Source organism: Uloborus diversus, chromosome 5 (genome assembly GCF_026930045.1).
Source record: "Uloborus diversus isolate 005 chromosome 5, Udiv.v.3.1, whole genome shotgun sequence".
Taxonomy (NCBI): Eukaryota; Metazoa; Arthropoda; class Arachnida; order Araneae; family Uloboridae; genus Uloborus; species Uloborus diversus.
Window position 1 is genome coordinate 64912242 of NC_072735.1, and position 17775 is coordinate 64930016.

At 34.7% G+C, this 17775-nt stretch overlaps 1 protein-coding gene across 4 annotated transcripts in view; it reads right to left on the reverse strand.

The window, feature by feature from the left end:
• LOC129222189 (ninjurin-2-like) overlaps positions 1-17775 on the reverse strand; it is an 89745-nt gene that overhangs the window by 17366 nt on the left and 54604 nt on the right. For 3 of the 4 annotated variants that reach the window (XM_054856657.1, XM_054856656.1, XM_054856659.1), the window contains one exon: positions 2237-2452. In XM_054856657.1, the coding sequence (XP_054712632.1) occupies positions 2237-2452 (216 nt within the window). Of the gene's footprint in view, positions 1-2236; positions 2453-4267; positions 4400-17775 lie in introns of those variants that run through there. The other variant, XM_054856658.1, reaches the window with a different exon arrangement.

Consider the following 17775-nt stretch of genomic DNA (forward strand, 5'->3'; position numbering starts at 1 on the left):
AATTTGAAGAGAATAGTTAAGTTTTAGGAGAAAATTATGTTTTGCTCCAAAATAAATTCTCTCAATAAATTCAATAACATTTGTCATTAGGAAATAAAATATTTAATCGGGAGTATTTTCGGACGTAATTGGTATCGAAGAATGAATGAACTTGTTTTAGCTTAAAAGAAGATGGAAACAGGGAAAAAAAAAAAAAAAAAGAGAAAACTTGTTCTTCAATATTTTATACATTGTAGAAGACCTGTATAAAATATTGAAGAACAAGTTGCAAACCTTTGTGAAACGCTTATCAGGTTTATTGTAAGCGTTTACAATGGATTTCTTTTGGCAATGATTTTATTTAGATTCAATATTTTCAAGAGAAAAACCACATTTAAATAATTGTCCCGCCGCTTCAATATTTAAACCAATGCTATATACATGCATGCCATCATTTATAAGATGCTAAGCCAAATTTGACTATATATATATTTTTGAGTTAAAAATTGAAATAATTTATTTTACTAAAGTATAAAAGCTCTTGAGTTGACAAACATGTTTTAAATCCTATTTCATAGTTAATTTTACTGAATGTTTGTTACCCACAGCAAAGCAAAATTGAGGCAGTGAAAAACAAAAGGATGTAAGTGGTTTGATTTAGTAAGTCAAAATTGCAGGTGCCTTTCATTAAATCTTTTTTTTCTTCATCCTGCTGTATAACAGTACTTGCCAGAGCTAACATTACACTCTCTTGCTCCAAAACAGATGATAGGTTCTCCTACCACTAGTGCTAGTTATGTCCAAATTTTTTATTTTGGATCTTACACCCCTTAGCCTCTAGATGCTTTGCCTTTTCCGGATATGCAGCTGGTGTTAAAAATCTGGTTCAAGAGGATCACGTTTTTAAATATCAACCACTCCATTTTTCATACAGTTTTACTGCAATTTAAGAAGAATTTACGAGAAATTGATTAAGTCTTTTAGTGGTTATTTCCACGTAATATTCACCAACTCTGAGCCTTACCATTCACAATCAAGAAAACCAAATATCTACTAGGTGAAGGGGAAAAGCTTTTTTGACAAGGCTCCAATGGTTACTCTTCATGCTCTGCTCTTTTGAGGCCTTAGATATATGAGCGTGAATGAACCAGGTATCAGGGTAATTCACACACTGATCGAAAATTTTCCCTGTCATTTTCGACCAGTCACGTGGACGAAATTGCAGCTGATTTACCAATCTGATATAAAAATTGTCACATGACGTTTCGAAAACGATATCGAAGTTGATTCGAAGCAAACGAAAAACGTACTAACAAAAAATAAATAAATAAATAAATAAATAAAATACATAAATAAAAAATTTAAAACATAAAATTAAATTTTTGAAACTGTACTTAAAACTTTACTTTACAGTACTTTAAAGTAACAACTGTACTTTAATGTATTTCAGTACAGAGGGTAATAAGTCCCTTTCGGAATCGTAAGAGAAACTTCGCGATGACCTGTCACTTTCTTTATTGTCACGTGATAAGTCTTCGTATTCCCATTAGGGCCATGATAACTCAGCGGCAGTTCTTGGTTAGAGTGCCATCTCGAGTTATACAGAGCATTTCTCCCCGAGAAAGTGAAATAGTATTTTAACTCCATTGATATTCCGGGATCCCTCCAGAATGTCACATGACTACCAAACAAAAGTCTCTTTCATGTCGGCGGCTGAAGTAGCAACCCTGTGGTTTTAAGATGTAATACGTGAGCGAACCAAGACTTACATAAAAGTTAAATAAACTGGCTGCTGAAAATGGCTTCTTTGGCATAAAAACAAACTAATTGCTTGCCAAACTGCAGAAATATTTGGGACATTTTGCCTTTTCACATCTCGATACAATGCATTATTATAATAGTGGAGGTTAGCGTAAGCTACTCCAAGTGAGGAATGAGTTAAAGCAGGGGTTCCCAAACTTTTCTGATTCGCGGCACCTTCCAAAAATTAGAATTTTTTACACGGCACTCCAGTCTATCTCCGATATATATGTACGTAATATATATATTAATACTGTGGATACTTCGCAGCACCCCTTGCTTCTTCCTGTAGTACCACAGGGTGCCGTGGCACCCACTTTGGGAACTTCTGCGTTAAAGAATCATCAAAGTCATCGTGGAAACAAACAAACAAACAAAAAAAAAATCCTATCCAAGAAGAGGTGTAAGAAAGGGGTCGGATTTAAAAAAAAAAGCTTTAAAATTTTATACAGCTTACCTGCAAAATGATGGATAAACTAATGAGGGTCATCATAACATAGTAAAATTCATGTTCTTTCCCAGCTTGCAGCAGGTACTTTAACTGTGATGCATTTGCTGTTAGTAAAGCCACATCAAGTAATCCTTGAGCTATCGTCTTTTTTGTGGCATACACATTAGCGTCCAACATTCGTGTACCAGGCATACCTTTACCAGATGGTTCATTGCCACCAATCTGAAGTAGAACAAAACAAAATAAGTGAAACAGCAAGAAAAAAAAAAGTTTCAAGGGGATACGAGAATAGATCGTACAATGTTAATGGTTTCATCCACATGTTTCGCCATCCCGTCAATCATTTTTTGTTGTTTTGACTTGAAACAAGGGCGATCGATTTTCGGTTTTGTACTATATAAGGAACCGAGACTTACCGAAATTTACCTGTATGAAAATAAACCACGAGTATTTTTTTAAGTCTTCAAGCAAAATGAATAACCAACAAATCTGCAGAGTTATCAAAAGACGTATAATGATTAGTGAATAAATATATTTTTGACTCAAAGGGTGGAACTTGTCAAATTCAAAACATTTTCAACACTTCTCAACCTTTGCAAGATGCATCGACTTCCAGTTAGTAATAAATCGATGTTTTTCTTTCTCTTCATTTTTCGTTTTTCTTTTTTTGAAAACTGCCACATTTTACATGTAACGATATATTTTCATGGCACATACAGTGAAACTTGTGTGTAACAACACTGTCTATAACAATAAGCCAGTCTATAACGATATTTTCCTTGGTCCCAGCAAAATGTCAGCATAAATAATCAAACTGTCTATAACGATAGCCTTTCTATAACAATTTTTTTTAGGTCCCTACAGTGTCGTTGTAGACAGGTTTTACTGTATTCCCTTGGTATATTTGCAATCGTTTACATTGTAGGTTGCAGAGTTCTTTTAGATCGTGTGTACATTTCTATAATTTTATGAATATAAGCAATCGAATTTGGAAATAAAACTAAACACAACAACAACAGTCATGAGAAACAACAACGGTCATAGTTACGCTTGCTATGTTTTAACTGGGTACGTTTTCACGAGAACTGTTTTAAGGAGTGCCATAAAATATTGTGGCTCACATGCCATAAAAACCGATATTTTAATATACAGAATGGTCCAAGAGTGGGCGTACCCTCCTTATTTTCAATATTATGTCAGTTATGGTTGAATGTTTGTTATACACAGTCATCTTGAAGTCTAAAGAGTCATAAACATAGGTATGAACACCTTCCATGTACCGTAACACATGTGAACTCTGCGTCATGTTCACGCAGATATTTTGCGTGGTTTCGGCGATGTTTTGCTGCAAAACATCCGCGAGAACATGGCTTAGAATTCAGCTGTGTTGTGACATGGATGGTGTTCTACCAATGTTTATGACTTATAATACTACAAGGTAACTGGGCATAACGGATATTCCGCTATGGATAACGTAATGTTGAAATTAAAAGGGGGGTACGCCCACTTTCGAATCACTCTGTACAACAACAATAGATTAATTTTTAAAAGTATATATTTTAAGGATGACAAAATATGTTCAACAAAGATATTTCTCTGATCGTTTCAATGTTAAAAAGAATAATAAAAAAATAAAATAAAACGATAATAATAGTTTTAAACATCAAATTAGTTTTGCAACATGAAGTACTTAAAAGAAGATAAAATATGCTGTTAAATAAGAGTTGAATACTATCATTACATGTTGTAGAATAAATTTTTTGAAGATTGTACATAAATAGCGATAGACAACAATTGACTGCAGCAATCAAATACTGTTAAAACAAAAATGTCATACAATCAAATATGGGAAAGAAAAGGTGTCTTGCGAAAATACCACCTATTTTTAGAAAATAAAGAAAGCTCCTTAAAAGTCTAGTACTTCGCAATCAAACTTAAAAAGACAGAAGACGGGAAAATTTTGTATTTTGTTTTTTACCAATAGTAAGACAGGAAATCTTAAGAAAACAATAATCCATAGCAATTCCTTGTCCTTACTTTTTGAAACATGATGCCTCCGCCCCTCGGTGTGACCAGGATAGATCGATTTTGAGCCATTCACCGTTCCTCTTTCAAGGCAGAGGAACTTGGCCTTTGGACAAAAGGAAATTGGTTCTTCGCTGCCCTGGGTCCGGGACCACAGTGGAAAAATTTACTTTCTGCTACTGGTTACCAGGACAACACATATGTTTGCGAATTCATTGATTTCGTTAGGCAACAGTAAAATTAAAGAGATGAGAAAAAAAAAGAGAGAAATTCTCCATACAGGTGCCAAATAAAGAAAAGAGCAATTCGTGGTCACCGTAGAAGTGAATACTAATTACATCTGGATGATTGTTTGCCATTTCCGAACTTTTGTTTTTGTTTTAACCTTCCTTCAAAATGAAAAATGACGAATTTCCCAATGTTTTAATATTTCCTTCAGAAATGGAAATTTTAGTAGTCTGGCAGCTTCTATGAATTCTAACTAAAGCCTACCTTCAGCTAATATTTTTGATATGTTCCATTGTGTTGCATGTATTATATATACAGATGCCACCCTGCAAACGAATTACGTAACAAAAAAACTTTTCGTTTGTTGGAATTTTGCCTCAATCAATATGTATGCTATAATGTCTAAACGCATACAGTGGCTCCCAAAAGTGTTTGTACATTTTGAAATCTTTTAGTAAAACCAAACTAACGCGAAACTGAATTCAAAAATGAAGTCCAATATTTTTTCACAGAATTCCTATATGTCATCTTTATCTTCTTCTTTACTAATAATAAAGCTGAAAGTCTGTCTGGATATCTGGATCTCTGTGACGCACATAGCGCCTAGACCGTTCTGCCGATTTTCATGAAATTTGGCTCAAAGTTAGTTTGTAGCATGGGGGTGTGCACCTCGAAGCGATTTTTCGAAAATTCGATTTTATTCTTTTTCTATTCCAATTTTAAGAAAATTATCACAGCGTGGACGACTAAATTGCGAACCTATCATAACGTGGAACAGTAACATGGGCAAGCAAATGAATATAGCAAATAAGAGAGAAAATCATCATCAAATATTTGTAAATTGAGAGGCGAACCAAATGACCTTTTAATTTTCTACTACGGGCAAAGCCGTGCGGGTACCACTAGTTCTAAACAAAACTCAGTAGTTTTTTCAAAATACTGACGGATCTTCTTTTTGAAATGGGTCAAAAACGAAGAGACGCAGAAATAACACGCCACAAAAGTCATTGTACACTTTAATATTTTCGCGTAAATTCATGATTAAAATTCTCATACGTCGTTTTTTTTTAATTATTTTTGCATTGTTTTGACCCTTAAAAGTCATTTGGCATTAATATTTTGTTTATTTAATCTCTACTATTTTGCCTATTACTTTGACAGTTACTTTAAAATGGCTGGTATTCGTAAAAAACAACAAACACTATTCGAAATTTAAATTTTTTCCTCACAGTAGCGGTAAATTGGTTTGAAATGTCTCTAAGTTAGTTAATTTATTCCATTCTTTAGACAAGTGCTTCATACAATGCTTTAAAGATAAGAATAGGACCGAAAACAAGGTAAGAAAAATTAACTCTAATTTGAATTCCGAAACTTTGAATTCAAATTTTGTTTTTTGCAATCACGAGTTGCGACAAGACTCTACTGGTTAGAGTTATTGTTTCTAGAAATTGGTTCCCCGCCCAACATGTCCCTCCTCCTGGGTGCTTACGTGTATATAGTTGTGTGCGTGTGTGTGTAGGCTTACGAGTGTGCACGTAGGCGTGTGTATGTGTGTAAAGGCGTGGGCGCGTAGGCGACTGTGTATGAGCATGCGTGTGTAGGACATGGACGCCACCGCCCAGCAAAAGTGTATTCCGGGGGACAGTGCTCAGGACCAGCCGCGCCGGTGGACGGTGGTGCTGCAGGCCTGGTCCAAGCTGAAAAAGGAACCGGAATATCAAGGACTGTCAAGTGAGAACAATAAGCAATCGTGATTGCTCAAAAAGATCAACCGGCAAAATTAACAAAGCGTGATCGGAGATTTACAGTTAAAAAATTTATGAAAACACACATTTGAGTGCTGTAAAAGTTTCTGCAGAATTTGATGAAGAATTTTACATTTAATTTTCACCTAAAATTACTCGCCAAGTTCTCTGGTTAGCTGAATTAAATGGGACCTCTTCCCGCAGAAATTTTCTTGTTCGAGCTAAAAACAGAAAGCTTACGCTTTTCGTCGCAAACTCAATGAAAAAAAAGCTCCTAAATGTTTTGGAGTAACGTCTTACTTACAAATGAAAATAAATTCAGCATTTTTGGTTAAATTTCTGTATAATTGTAAATAGAAGAAAAAATGAGGAACTAAATCTCAAGAACTTAGTTGGATCATTGAATCAGGACGGTGAAGGTGTTTTATTGTGAGGGTGCATATCAGCATCAGGACTTGGTAGTTTGGAATTTTTTGATGAAATAATAAATAATACTATTGATTTAAATATTTTAAAATACAATTTTAAACTATCAACCAAAAATTTGGTTATCAGAAACAACTTTGTTTTTTTTTTTTTTATCAAAAATGGTAAGAAGCACAAGGTTTTCAACGTTTGCGCCAAGTGCCTCGAAAATTGTTCTAAATTTTAGAAAATATCCGCTCAATCTCCAGATTTGGACTTAATCTATATACATAAGTGGCTACTTCTGTAAGTATATCCGGGGTAAACTTCAAAACTACTGTGGACGGATTTTGAAATTTTTTTCACCATAGATAGCTACATTATCAGGAAGCAACTTAGTCTATAATGGTAAAACTACGGTAACAGGTCGCGGCGATAAATATTTCATTCTGGCAACCCGCTTCCTCACCTTGGCGACGGAGTAATTTTGGTAACCCTACACAAAAGCTGATTTGCTATTCGTTTGGCCAATCAACCATTTCAGATTTCACCTTTACGAAATTGTAAATTATTTGTCCAATAAATCTTTTTTTTTCTTCTAAAAATGGGGCCGTTTCCAAAATTGTAAAAGTATTTTTTCTTGAAAGAGCATGCTTAAAAACGTAGGATCTGACCATTTTTTGATTCATTTGTTTACGTTTAATATTTTTAAAAAAATTACTTAAATCAGAGCGCTTTCATTGTTTACGGCTTCTGCCGATGACATCACAAATGATGAAATGCCATTCAGTGTTGCCATTCACAGTGCAAAATATTTAATTCGCATCTTTACCCACGTGTATTGGCAACGATATGGTTGATAGCAAGCGTAGAGCGCAATTTTAATTCGCTGCTTGATTATCATAACGTAGAAACGTAGTAGAAAGATGCGGCAAAATGCATCATTTGTGACGTCACCAAGAACACGCCTTGTTTGAAAAATCGGATATTTAAAAAATTAATGAAAAAAAAAAACTGTTGGGAAAATAAAAGTATTTTTTGAGTCCATGTTTTTTTTTTTTTTTTTTTTTGAGCAATCACGATTGCTTATTGTTCTTATTTGACTGTTTTGAATTCCTATCATTTTATTTTCCCACCAGCACCCTCTGCCAGCACCACCGTCGCGTCGACCGGCCTCACCAGGGCCGATCCTAGGGTGTCGGCCGCCCGTGTGCAAAGACCTAATGTGCCGTCCCTCAAGAGTAATTTGCATATTTTGACTTATCTTTAACATCTATATAAATCTTTCTTTAAATTTCTATGCCAAGTTCGAATTTAAAAAAAGGGGGGGGGGGGCAGAAGAATGATCTTATAAAAAGGAAGAAATTTTTTATAGTAAAAAACTCCTTAGGTACAATTTATATTTTTGAAGAAAGTAATAGATACCAAATTTTTCTAGTCGTAAAAACTCATTTTATAGTAAGATAAATAAGTACCTTTGTGCTGTTGTAAAGAAACGAAAAGTAACAACGTATAAAAAGCACAAATTCGCAGAATTTGTGCTTTTTATACGTTGTTGCTTTTCGCATTTTGTAGTCTTTTTTCGGTGACATCAGAGAAGGGACGGAGGAAGGGGAAGAGTGGGGGTAGGTGTCAGGGGTTTTGGGGAAGAGGATTGTTCCAAGAAAATTATCGTAATTGGTGTATGAAAAATATTTTTAGTTAATCTTTAGTTGTGTTTCGTTGCAAGGACAAAAGAGTCAAGTATATTCAAGGTGCATGGAGAAATTTTGATGTCAAATACCGCAATTTTAGGAACGATTTCGAGACTTTAGGTGAAAGTAATGTTGCAGTTCTTTCCTAAAATTCTTTAAAAATTGAAATCAATTTGAAGCTATTTTTTAAGACCGTAGCTTTAGAAAGGATCGACGTTCTTCCCGAAAAATCTCCGAAACTGAAATTTTAAAACCGCAATTTCGGGTTGCCTTTGTTGACGTTGCAAGAGGAAAGGAGATTCAATCGTCTCCCACCGAAAGATTTCGAAATATAAGTTTAACACGCAAATTTAGGCCGTCTTTGGTGACGGTAGGGGATCTGGCGGCTATCCTCCGGTAATTTCTCGGCACTATTTTTTCAAAAACCCGTTTTTGGCTAGATTTGAAAACAGTAGGGGAAACATGAAAATATCCCGAACCAAAATATTTTTCAGAACTGAAATCCATTATAGGCTATTTTTGAGAAGGAAGGATTTTGGAGCTCTTAAGCGGATTTTTCTAAAATCGCAATTTTATGTTATCTTTGGTGACGTTAACAAAACTGGGAAGTTTCTATGGATCTTTCGGATATTTTTCAACATTAATATCTGAAAAATATAACTATAGAATTTTGTCCACCTCACCTCGACGATTGATGGATATGCTCCAGCGCCGTAAAAAGTTACATAAGCATGGCAGTTCTCCTCCAGAATTCTTTAGAAATATAAGTCCCAAAATCGTAAAGCGTGAATGGATTTCGGGGTCCTCCACTGCAAAAATTTCGAAAAATGCCAAAGCAATTTTATATGACGTTTGATGATAGGAAGGGCTGTCGTCTGAAAATACGTTTTGGATTTTGGAGCCAACATTTTTAGGCTATGTTTGATTAAGTTAAGGTGGAAGAGGTGAATCAGAGATTTAATTGGGTTTTTAAGATCGATGGTTCAACCAGCGAAATTTTCCGAAAGTAAAGTCCTAGAAACGCAATTGTAAGCCTTCTTTAGTTTCGTCAAGGAGGTCATGGCATCCTTTTGGATCTTCGTTTTGGAGCTACATTTAAATTTGCTTCCTGGGGCAGGGACCCTGTCCTCCTATCTAATCCGAAACCGGGCAGTTCATTCAAGATTTTAATCAGAAAAATTGTCGTAAAGGGGAAAAAGTACAACATTTTAGTTCGTCATTCATATATGTTACTCTCAATTGAGTCGCAGTTTTCCACTTTCTCTCCACGCATCCACGATTGTTAAACACAGAGTTTTTTACATAGTTTGTTATTTGAAATGCTTGCGAGAGCACCTAATCAGTATAGTTTTTTTTAAAATAAATAAAATATGTCTTCATTGTTTAGGTCTATGAAAACTTGGGGGGTAAGCATTAGTGGCCGCCCTCGGTGCTCTTTTTAGACGGCACCATTTCATGCTTCAGAAGGGGGCCTTCCCCCTCCCCTGTATCCATGCCTGATTAACGGTTCTGTCACAAACTTTGCAACCAAATGAAGCATGTGTGTTAAGAGTAGATATTAATGGACAATGAACCAACACAATGTTCCCTAACATTCTATTTTTCTTAAACTATGCTATGCTGTCGGGAAATCGGCACATACTTTGACAATTGAACATTTAAAAATCAGCATATTTATTCTTCTTATTATAAGTTATCTTGTGAGAAATTCTTGAGGAATTTTGCTTGATTATAAGAATTATATGATGCGGCCTGCGGCCGCCCCTTGTTTTGGCCGCCCTTGTGCGGCGCACACTCTGCACACCTGCTAGGATCGGCCCTGGGCCTCACGATGCTGCTCCTCTTGCGAAAACCGTCTCCAGGTTGCATCCATATCCTATGCACACACGCATACACACACACACGATTACACACACATACACACACTCATGCCTGCACACAAACACAAACACACACTCCTACACACGTACACACACACACACGAACGCCTACACACACACGCGCGCGCGTACCCACACAGAACTGCATACACAACACGCACACACATGCATACATACACACATACACACGCACCCACACAGATGCGCCTACACGAACACACACGCGCATTCATACACACACACACTCGTGATTGCGAAAATAATTTGAATTCAAGATGCCAAAAATTCAAACAAATAATTTTTTTTTTTGCTCATTCTATCCATTTCAATGACTAAAAGTAGTACTTTTAACTGAAGGAAACCACTCCATTGGCAACATATTTGTTTTTCAATTTTTAGATCTTCGAAATATTTTATGAAATTTTACATCGCGAAATATTTGTCACTATTAACTTTTTTAAGTTATAGATTTGAAAATTTGTTATTCATACCTTTTGGATACTTTTTTGGAATTTGTTCTCAGTAAGTTATTTCCTTCATGTTTTACTGTTCTATCTTAAATTTAAAATTTATTAAATATCGTAATAACTTATTCAGTAAGTTAAAACTATAATTTTAGTTATGATAACGTTCTCTGAATGGATCTTTTGATATGATTTAACTTATTTAGTAGTTCGTTTTAAGTCTTAATATAACAGTAAGTATTTGTAATGACTTTTTCTCAGATTATTTCAGACTAATGTCGTGTTCTATCCAACTTTTACTTTTTTAAAATTTCGGTAGAAGTTAATCTTTCATTTTAATGCTCCTTAGGAAATTAAACTTGTTAATAAAAATGAAACACCATTTTCGTCATGAACTTTTTCGTTCACATACATCATGATATTTTATTCATTTTCCTACACCTCCGCTTCTAAACATTTTTTTTTTAATTTAAAATATTCATAAAATGAAAGGAAAAAATGAGTTTTATATTACTTCAATGGGAACGTAAAGAGCAGTATCGGTAAATTTTTAATTATTTTTTTTTTTTTTTTTTTTTTTTTTTTTGCATTTTTGTCTTGCGTTGTACTTTAACTTTCTTGTACAAGCTTGCTTATTTGCTTTCCACTGAAGACAAAAAAAAAAAAAAAAAGTCAAATTTTCATCATTTCGCTATTGTTAGTATCGAATCCAAAACACGTTTCTTTTAATATCTCAAAAATTCATCTCTGTAGATACTGCGCTTTATCTTCCCAGGTTTATGGAAACATCTTGAATAAAGTTACCTCTCATTTGTGTTTTCTGCAAACTTAATCATTTGTTTCATTCCATATTTTGCAGAAAAAATAATGGGGTGGTTTCCTTCAGTCAAAAGTACTACTCTTAGTCATTGAAATGGATAGAATGAGCAAAAAAAAAACATGGACCCAGAAAATGCTTTTATTTTCCCAACATTTCTTTTTTTAAATCATTTTTTTTAAATGTCCGATTTTTCAAACAAGGTATGGTCTTGATGACGTCACAAATGATGCAATTTGTCACATCTTTCTACCACGTTTCCACGTTATGATAATCAAGAAGCGAATTAAATATTGCGCTCTACGCTTGCTATCAACCATGTTGTTGCCAATAAACGTGAGTAAAGATGCGAATTAAATATTTTTCACTGTGAATAGCAACACTGAATGGCATTTCATCATTTGTGATGCCATCGGCAGAAGCAGTAAACAATGAAAGGGCTCTGATTTAAGTATTTTTTTTTTTAAATATCAAACTTAAACAAATTATTTAAAAAATGCTCAGATCTTATATTTTTTAAATATGCTCTTTCAGTAGAAAATACTTTAAAAATTTTGGAAACGATCCCATTGTAATGTTTTTTTTTCTCGATTGCTTATTGTTCTCATTTGACTGTTTTGATGTCCTTTGATTTTATTTTCCCCCCGCCTCCCTCTGCAGCACCACCGTCGGCCGGCCGCCTCACAATGCAGCTCCTCTAGCGAAAACCGTCCTCCAGGTTGCGTCCATATCTTACGCACACACACGCATGCAAATATAGACACACACACGTACGCACACACATACACGTACATACACATACTCACACTAACAAACACATACACGCACATCTACACATAAACACAACTACCCACGCATAAACATACGCCCCCCACACACAAACACACAACTACCCACACACACGTACAAACATACACATACCCCCCACACACAAACATACCTCCTCACACACACACACACAAACACGAACGCCTACATACACACACACTCGTGATTGCGAAAAACATAATACTTTTATGGGTAAGGAAGAAGCTCGATTGTTAATCACGTCAAAGCGGTGTGTTTTGAGTTCTTTCAGTTAAAACAGAAAACGAAAGAAAGTAGCGATTGTTTCTCACAATTATTACTGACCTAGGCAATGCCGGGTATTTTTGCTAGTGTAACATATTTAGAGATATCTGGAGGCTAGATTACGAAAATAAGGGTTCGAAACGAAAATAGAGCTAGAAAACAGTAAGGACTCGAAGCGTGGTTAAACACTTAATCAGAAATTGCATAAATAAAGAAAGAAAAAACAATGAAATCTATTCCCAGATATTTGAAAGTTGTTGTTGATACTACACGATATTCTTCTAAATAATAACTTAGAAAAAGTTAGATTATTCACTAACATATTGATATTTTTTCAAAGTGTACAAAAATTTTTATGAGATAAAATGTCCGGCATTTTTTTTAGTTTTTGATTTTTAAAAAATTAAGTTCTAATATTTTATTTTAATTTTTCATGTAGTTTTGTTAAAAATTGATCATATATATAATAATTAAATACCTTTTCCGAAATATGTATTAATTCTACCTAATGGGTAGGGGCCTATTTCATTGAAAATTCGTAGGTGTAAGAACACTTTTGGGAGCCACTGTATGTGCTAACATTGAATTGATGAACAATTTCAAATTATTTACAATATCAACCTATCACAATAGGCAATATGAATTTTATTTTAGCTGTGGCAAAACGGAGAAAGAGGTGGTATTTCGATAGTTGGGATTTTGGTACGATCACTAAATTGTGGGCAATAATCATTTATTTTTGCCACTACGCCACCGCAGAACTAGGTAAATGGCTCTCTGCATCAACAAATAACTCCCTAATCTCTGCGTAATCTCTCTGCGTACCTCTCTCCCCCTCCTCTACTAACTGCGTAACTCCCTACTCTCTGGCGTCAACAAATTTAGCGTCAACGAAATTGCCAAACTCATGAAAACGCGGTTTATTATTGTACTTTTTTACAATTTTTATGGGATATTGTGATAACTTAGATCATGATCTTCAAATTTTTGCCAATTAACATCATTTCTAGCACTCGAACAATAGCTCAGTCTTTGGCATTGAATTAATCTAGCGACAGATAGAAAAATTGCAAAAAAAAATCTCAATTTTTATTCTTTCCATTAAGTTTTATGGAAGTTTTCAAACATTTTTTTAAGGATAAAAAAAAAGTTAACTCACAGCAATCGAAATATGTAAAATTAAGCAAAGGAATTAATTAGTAGCTGAGTATTAAACGCTTGAGTATTCAGAGCGAAAACAAATTAAAAGAATTCTCGTACAAAACTTGATAACCATTTCAAGAATTTAATTGCTCGCGACATCTTTCATTCACCGCTTTTCAAAATTAGTAGTAGGGAAAAAATAATACGGAAAAATCTAGGCGCATAGGGTTACCATAAAGGGAAATAGAAGAAAAAGTTAGTAAAATAAAATATTTATCGCCATATCGGGGGTATGTGTGTGTGGGGGGGGGGGGGTATGTGTATGTGTGTAGGCATATGTGTTTGTGTATGTGCGTGTAAGTGCATGTGTGTGTGTTTGTGTATGTATGTGTAGGTGTATGTGTGTGTATGTGTTTGTGTGTGTGTGCGTGCGTGTGTGTGTAGTTGTGTATGTGTTTGTGTGTGTGTGCGTGCGTGTGTGTGTAGTTGTGTATGTATGCGCGTGTGTTGTAGGACATGGGACGCAACCTGGAGACACTCGACGTTAAATCTCGGTTATCACAAATTTGCCATTTCAACTTCGCTTGCTCACGGACTTAGCTGATTTCAAAAATCTTGCTAAAATTAATTGCAAACATTTTAAGTTTGGTAATAAATATGAGATGGCAACAGATAAAAATTAGAAATCACAAAGTTTTCTCTGATTTAGTGTTTAGGCCTCGATAAAGATTGAATTTTGCGTCTTAATTATTAATGGATTCGGTGTCTGATTTGTCTATCCCTTTTCAAGACCAAAATTTTTAACTTCAGAAGAGCGTACTAGAATTGCAGCATCACTTCTAATCAGGGCTGCGGAGTCGGAAAGGAAAATGGCCGACTCCGACCCCGACTCCGAGATTTTGAAACGCCCGACTCCGACTCCAACTCCGACTTTTTTTAAATTTTTTTAATTGTATTTTTTCAACTCCCTCTCTCCATTCAAGGGAAGGGGGGAAAACCTCTTAACACAGATTGAAATATTAATTCCTTTTTATGAAAATTTCGCATTTTGTGTTTTATTGTAAACCCAAGACGCCATACAACGTTAGAAATTCAATTTAAAAATCAAACTTTCCAATAGTTACGAGTTAAAAAGTGAGATGACTTAAAAATCCCTTTTAAAATTTTTAAAAAGGATTATCTGTAATTTTCCCCCCTTTAATGTTTAACAAATAGATATTGATCAAATCGTGTGCTTTCAATTTTTGAAAGCTGTAACTTGAGAGAAAAAAAACCTTTTTTTCTAAATCCAAGTTCTTGAGAGGGGGTGGTTTGCCCCGGGTGACACCCATCTGGTAGATGACACCCAAAGTTAATTTCAGAGTTTATAAAAAAATATAAATACTTTAATTCTGAAAATTTTCACGAATATATTTTAAATTATATTTCATCAATAAAATTTCAACGAAAATAGGGCACATATACGTCAGGAGCTAATTTTACACAAAATGCGGCGGTATACAAATTTGTACGAATAGCTTTTACTGTACCTACATTTCGTCTTCGCTAAATTTTTAATTTAAATTTTATTGGCTGCTTTAGAATAAACCTTAATATGAAGATTTTAAGATTAACTGCAATTCTTGAGTGTTGTAATCAAGAAATCATTTACTTATTTGGTTCCATACTTTTTGTGAGAACTAAGCTTACAGAAATAGTCTTAATAAAGAAAAAAAAAAACATTAGATTATTTCATCGAATCTTTTGGATTCGTGCTTTCGCGCCAGAACTTCTTTGAATTTGCCGATCACACTTAAACGTTTCAACCATAGCTACGGGTGTCGACTTACTAATTTGTTACGTTTCTTTTTACTATTTTATAAGTGAGATCGAACAAAACACTATATTTCATTTTTATTTGAAAGTGATTACTTGAAAATGTTAGGCAACAAAACCGTTTGCTGAACAGTTGCTATTAGTTAAGTTAAAAAGCAAGCAAACTAGGGGACGGCTACAGAAAGTTCGGTAAGCATTCAAGCTAGTTAATTGCCATAATGGCAGTTATTTTCTCATTAGTATCTTTTTATACATGTAATCGAACCAATTGGTAATCAGTTTTAAAAAATGCAAGGAGAGTCAGTGAAAAGGAAAGAAAAAAAGAAGCCCGGAGTCGGAGTCGGAGTCGGCATGTTTTCTATCGACTCCGACTCCGACTCCTTTATCCCAAAATCAGCCCGACTCCGACTCTTAGACTCCGACTCCGACTCCACAGCCCTGCTTCTAATACAAAGCCGAACCCTCAACCTAAATAAAAATGTATAATAATAAGTTATTTACGCCTAACGAAAAATATCCGCAAAAGAGGGATTTCTGTACTAATATTCCAATTATTTTTGAAGTACGCAACGTATTTTACATTATGGTAAATAAATATTTCCAAACTAATAAATATTGAAGTGTCACTTTTCTATTAAGATTATCAGTTATTCATATCCGTAGTTTCATATAATATATCACGAAATCGCTTATAATATATGACGAAAATATTCTAACGCATTCATTAATTTGGTTGGACTCTCGCTCAGCCTAAATATAAAACAAGCAACACGAAATCTTAAAACAGAAAGCCCAAAAAGCCAAGTCCGGTGCGCAAGCGCAGTTGAAATGGCAAATTTGTGACAACCGGATTTAACGTCGAGTCCTGGAAACGGCTTTCGCTATAGGAGCAGCATCGTGAGGACCCGGTCGACGGTGGTGCTGCAGAGGGGTGGCAGTGGGAAAATAAAATCAAAGGACATCAAAACAGTCAAGTGAGAGCAATAAGCAATCGTGATTGCTCAAAAAATGTCCACTAAATAATTTAATGGAGCTGTGAAAATATAAAATAATCCGTTAAGTGTTTAAAACACACACAAACAGTTAATTACCAGGAAAAGTTCAATTAAAATATAAAACAAGTATGAGGATCAAAGGAACTACTTTGATATACCCCCCAAATGGGAAATTTGGCGACTTTTTTTCCTCGCCAAGCAAAAATACCTGTTTTTGGCGTTGACGCAAAATACCTGGTTTTCAACAACACTATATACAGTAGGCATATTAAAAGCTAATAGATAAAAATAATTAATAGAAAAAAAATATAATTGGAAAATACAACCAGATTTGCGGCAAAATACAGCAAGTCAGAAATCTGCTTAATCACTTCAAAGAAATGACGAATGAATGAAATAACGCTAAAACAAATATGAAATCCAAAAATTGTTGCCACAGAACTTTCAAAAAAAAAAAACTCAAAAAATGGTACAAAATACAAGAAAATACTAAATTTGGCAACAGCAAAAACCTAAAAGCTGAAAAAACCTAAATTGGCAAAACACCAAAATAAGAAACAGCAACCCTAAAAAGTCCGTAATGGGTGCCAGATTTGGCGCGTAATTTTTTTTTTCTTGGGGGGGGGTATATCAAAGTTATACCGGATCAAAAATGGCAACAGCTAGCTACTTAAGCAATGGGAAATATTTTTGCCAATTTAGCACGTTACACCTGAAATAATTCGCTCATCTATTCCGCCAAATAAATAAATTCAATCATTAAAAAGTAAGGGGATATTTCGATAATTGGGAATCTGCTGATCTTCCTTCATTGGCATCAATTTTTGGCTCCAGCGCCTGCGAGAAAGGCATTTTTCTTTACAAATCTAAACAAAGAGAGCGGAAACATCTATTCACGTAGGGTTACTATAAATCAGCCGGGTTTACACAATAAAATTAGTTACGCCAAAAAATGAGACGATCGCGCCAGATTCCCAATTATCGAAATATCCCCAAAAGTAACATAATCCACCATATAAATGTTTCACCTTTTTTTAAAAAATAAAATTATTTTCGCCAAAAATGAGACGACCGCGCCAGATTCCCAATTATCGAAATATTCCTGTCCTGGCGAGTGAAAATATATTCAATAAGTGACGCTGTTGGGGATATTTCGATAATTGAGAATCTGGCGCGGTCGTCTCATTTTTGGCGTGAATAATTTTATTTTGATAACCCTACTGATTTATAGTAACCCTATGTGAATAGATGTTTCCGATTTCT